Source organism: Galeopterus variegatus, unplaced genomic scaffold (genome assembly GCF_000696425.1).
Source record: "Galeopterus variegatus unplaced genomic scaffold, G_variegatus-3.0.2 Scaffold3544, whole genome shotgun sequence".
NCBI classification, from domain to species: domain Eukaryota; kingdom Metazoa; phylum Chordata; class Mammalia; order Dermoptera; family Cynocephalidae; genus Galeopterus; species Galeopterus variegatus.
In genome coordinates, this window is record NW_007729655.1 from 225,392 (window position 1) to 227,959 (window position 2,568).

At 43.1% G+C, this 2,568-nt stretch overlaps 1 protein-coding gene across 1 annotated transcript; it reads right to left on the reverse strand.

Annotated features, from left to right (window-relative positions):
- Positions 1 to 591: 591 nt before the first annotated feature.
- On the reverse strand, positions 592 to 1,168 carry LOC103601003 (putative uncharacterized protein encoded by CRHR1-IT1; the record flags this gene model as incomplete). Its single annotated transcript, XM_008585382.1, is given in 2 exon segments — positions 592 to 786; positions 1,062 to 1,168. Coding segments are annotated over 2 exon segments (302 nt in total), but the record flags the coding sequence as incomplete, so codon positions are not given.
- Positions 1,169 to 2,568: the final 1,400 nt, after the last annotated feature.

Here is a 2,568-nt window from a genome sequence, read left to right on the forward strand (position 1 = left end):
ATAACTTAAAAGAATGCAATGACTGTCCTCAAGTTCTCAAAGAAATACATGGCAAAGCAAAGAGGTTTATTTTGCACAGCAGGATAAGAACAAGTAATAGATTTCAACATGAGGATTAGAAAGAGTTATCCCAAACTGGAATGGGCTGCTTTTTGAGGTACCAAGCTCCCTGGCACCGAAAGTACTCGGGCAGAGGCTGGACAGCCATCAGTCAGGCTTTCTGTTCTGAGATGCTACCCTCCTTCTCTCCTCTAAGTGCCTACAGCACTTTTGAGACCTACTTACTCAGCATCCTCATCACTACTGGTTTCATGATAATGAATGTATAGCTTTATTGAGGTGTAATTTATGTACCATGCAGTTCACCTATTGTAAGGGACCAGTTTGATGATTCTTAGTAAATTTATACAGTTGTGCCACCATTACCACAATCCAGTTTTAGAGCATATGTGATGATAGTTTTTGCTTCCCAGAGAACATTATCAGCATCAAGGGTAGATCTGGGTCCCCCTCGGCTGTGGTCTCCACTGGTCTAACAGCATTGGCCTCTGTGCCTTGGCTCTTCCCCCTCCATTCTCTGTTCATTCCTTCCTAGATGTCAGCTGATAGTGTGCCCAGGCTCTGGGCCCTCCCCAGATGTCTCCACTGGACACTCCCCCTCTGCCATGCTCTGGGGGCCAGTGTCCTGGTCTTCTGCAGATTTCAAAGCAGTGGTGTGTACTCAGAAGGATAGGGGCCCTGGTGCCCCAGACCTGTATTTGATTCATAGCCATGAGACCTCCAGTTAGTCATTTATCTTCTTGAACCTTAGCTTTTCCTGTTTTGTAATGCAGATATAATACATACACATGCCTTGCTGAGTGTGAAGATTAGAGATGATGTATGTAAAGTGAATATGATGTATGTTTGTGGATACCAGAATATCCACCATGCTCAATAAATGGTTGCTATGATTACTGCTGCCACCTTTATTATTATTACAGTATTACTCACAGTCAAACGTCCTCTGCTCTGGGTGCCTATTTTGTCTTCCAGGTATATCCTCCTGTTTTCTGGGTCACTCCTGGTGTCCAGCCCTTATCACAGGCAAGGAGATGAATTCCCCTACAACTGGGAAGCCCTAAGGCTACCCTGGTGGGGGTCAGTTGTGATGCAGCAGCAGCACCACCTAGTGGCAATAAGCAGCAGCAAGCTATTTACTACCCAAATACTGGTCTACTATACTTTGGAAGTCACCTAGTCCAATCATCCATCTAATGTTTGTGTATAGCCATAGCCTCCTCCTGAAGAGAACTTTTCATGTCATGCATGAGAGTAGAAGAAGAGGATGGGAAGAATAAAAACAAAAATAAGAGATTTTTTAAGACAAAAGTTTTCAGTGTGGCGCTCCTCAGGCATCACAGGGTGGTGAAAAACAGTTTAAAAAGCATCCCCACCAAGTCTATAGAGACAGAAAATAGATCAGGGATTAGTGGTTGTCTAGTACTGGCGGGTATGGAGGAAGAGGGGTGTAATTGCTAAAGGGTACAGGGCTTCTTTTTGGAGAGATAAAAATATTCTAAAATTAATTGTAATGATGGTTGCACAAATCTGAGTATACTAAAAAACACTGTATTGTACACTTTTAAATCGGTGAACTGTATGGTATGTGGATTACATCTTAATAAAGCTACTACGAAAATATGAAAAAGATATCAAAAATTTCAAAAGAAAAAAAAAAGCTTCTCTACAGCACATCGTCGGATTTTCCAACTTCTTCCTGACACCTGTGAAGGACCCAGGTCACTTTAAGGGGTCACACTTCACTTAACTGGAAACCTATCTTGAAACTTAAACATACCCTTTTTTGTCTTGAGTAACACATATGCAAATATTCTCAGTCTTGTTAAAGTATTATTTAAAACAGATCAAACTGCATGATCTGCAATACATAGAATTGATTCACAGAACCCCCACCGTCCATAATGATCCCATATTCTTGGTATTCACAAAGAGCTGTAGCCCAAGTAAGCCTGGGAACTTTCACTTCCAGACAAGAAAATGGAGGCTCAGAGGCTGAATAGTCCAGCTAATCCAGCTTGTGAGTGGGCAGAGCTCTAAATCAGCCTTGGCCTTTGGTTCCAGATTCAGAGCTCTTTCCATTCTGACAAGGTGACCGTGCATTCCTCTTTATGCCTGTTGTCACAATATTTAGTAGCACCCCTTCTCCTCTCAAAATGATAAATTCCATGGTCACCTACCTATGGGGCAGTCTTTACCCTAGGGCTCTGCCTCACTCTGTGGACTCAGGACTGATGCTGTGGTCAGGCCTATAGCACCTCTGCACTTCCTAGAGCACCCACCAGCTTCCCAGGCCCTTCAATTGTCCAGAACAGGCAAACCCATAGAATCAGAAAGTAGATTAGTGGTTGCCAGGAGTTTAGGGCAAGAGAAGAATGGGGAGTGGATGCCAATAGATACAGCGTTTCTTTTTAGGTTGATGAAAATTGTCCAAAATTAGTGACAATGGTTGCACATTGGAATTGTACAAAAAGAAGGAAGGAAGGGAGGAAGGGAGGGAGGGAGGGA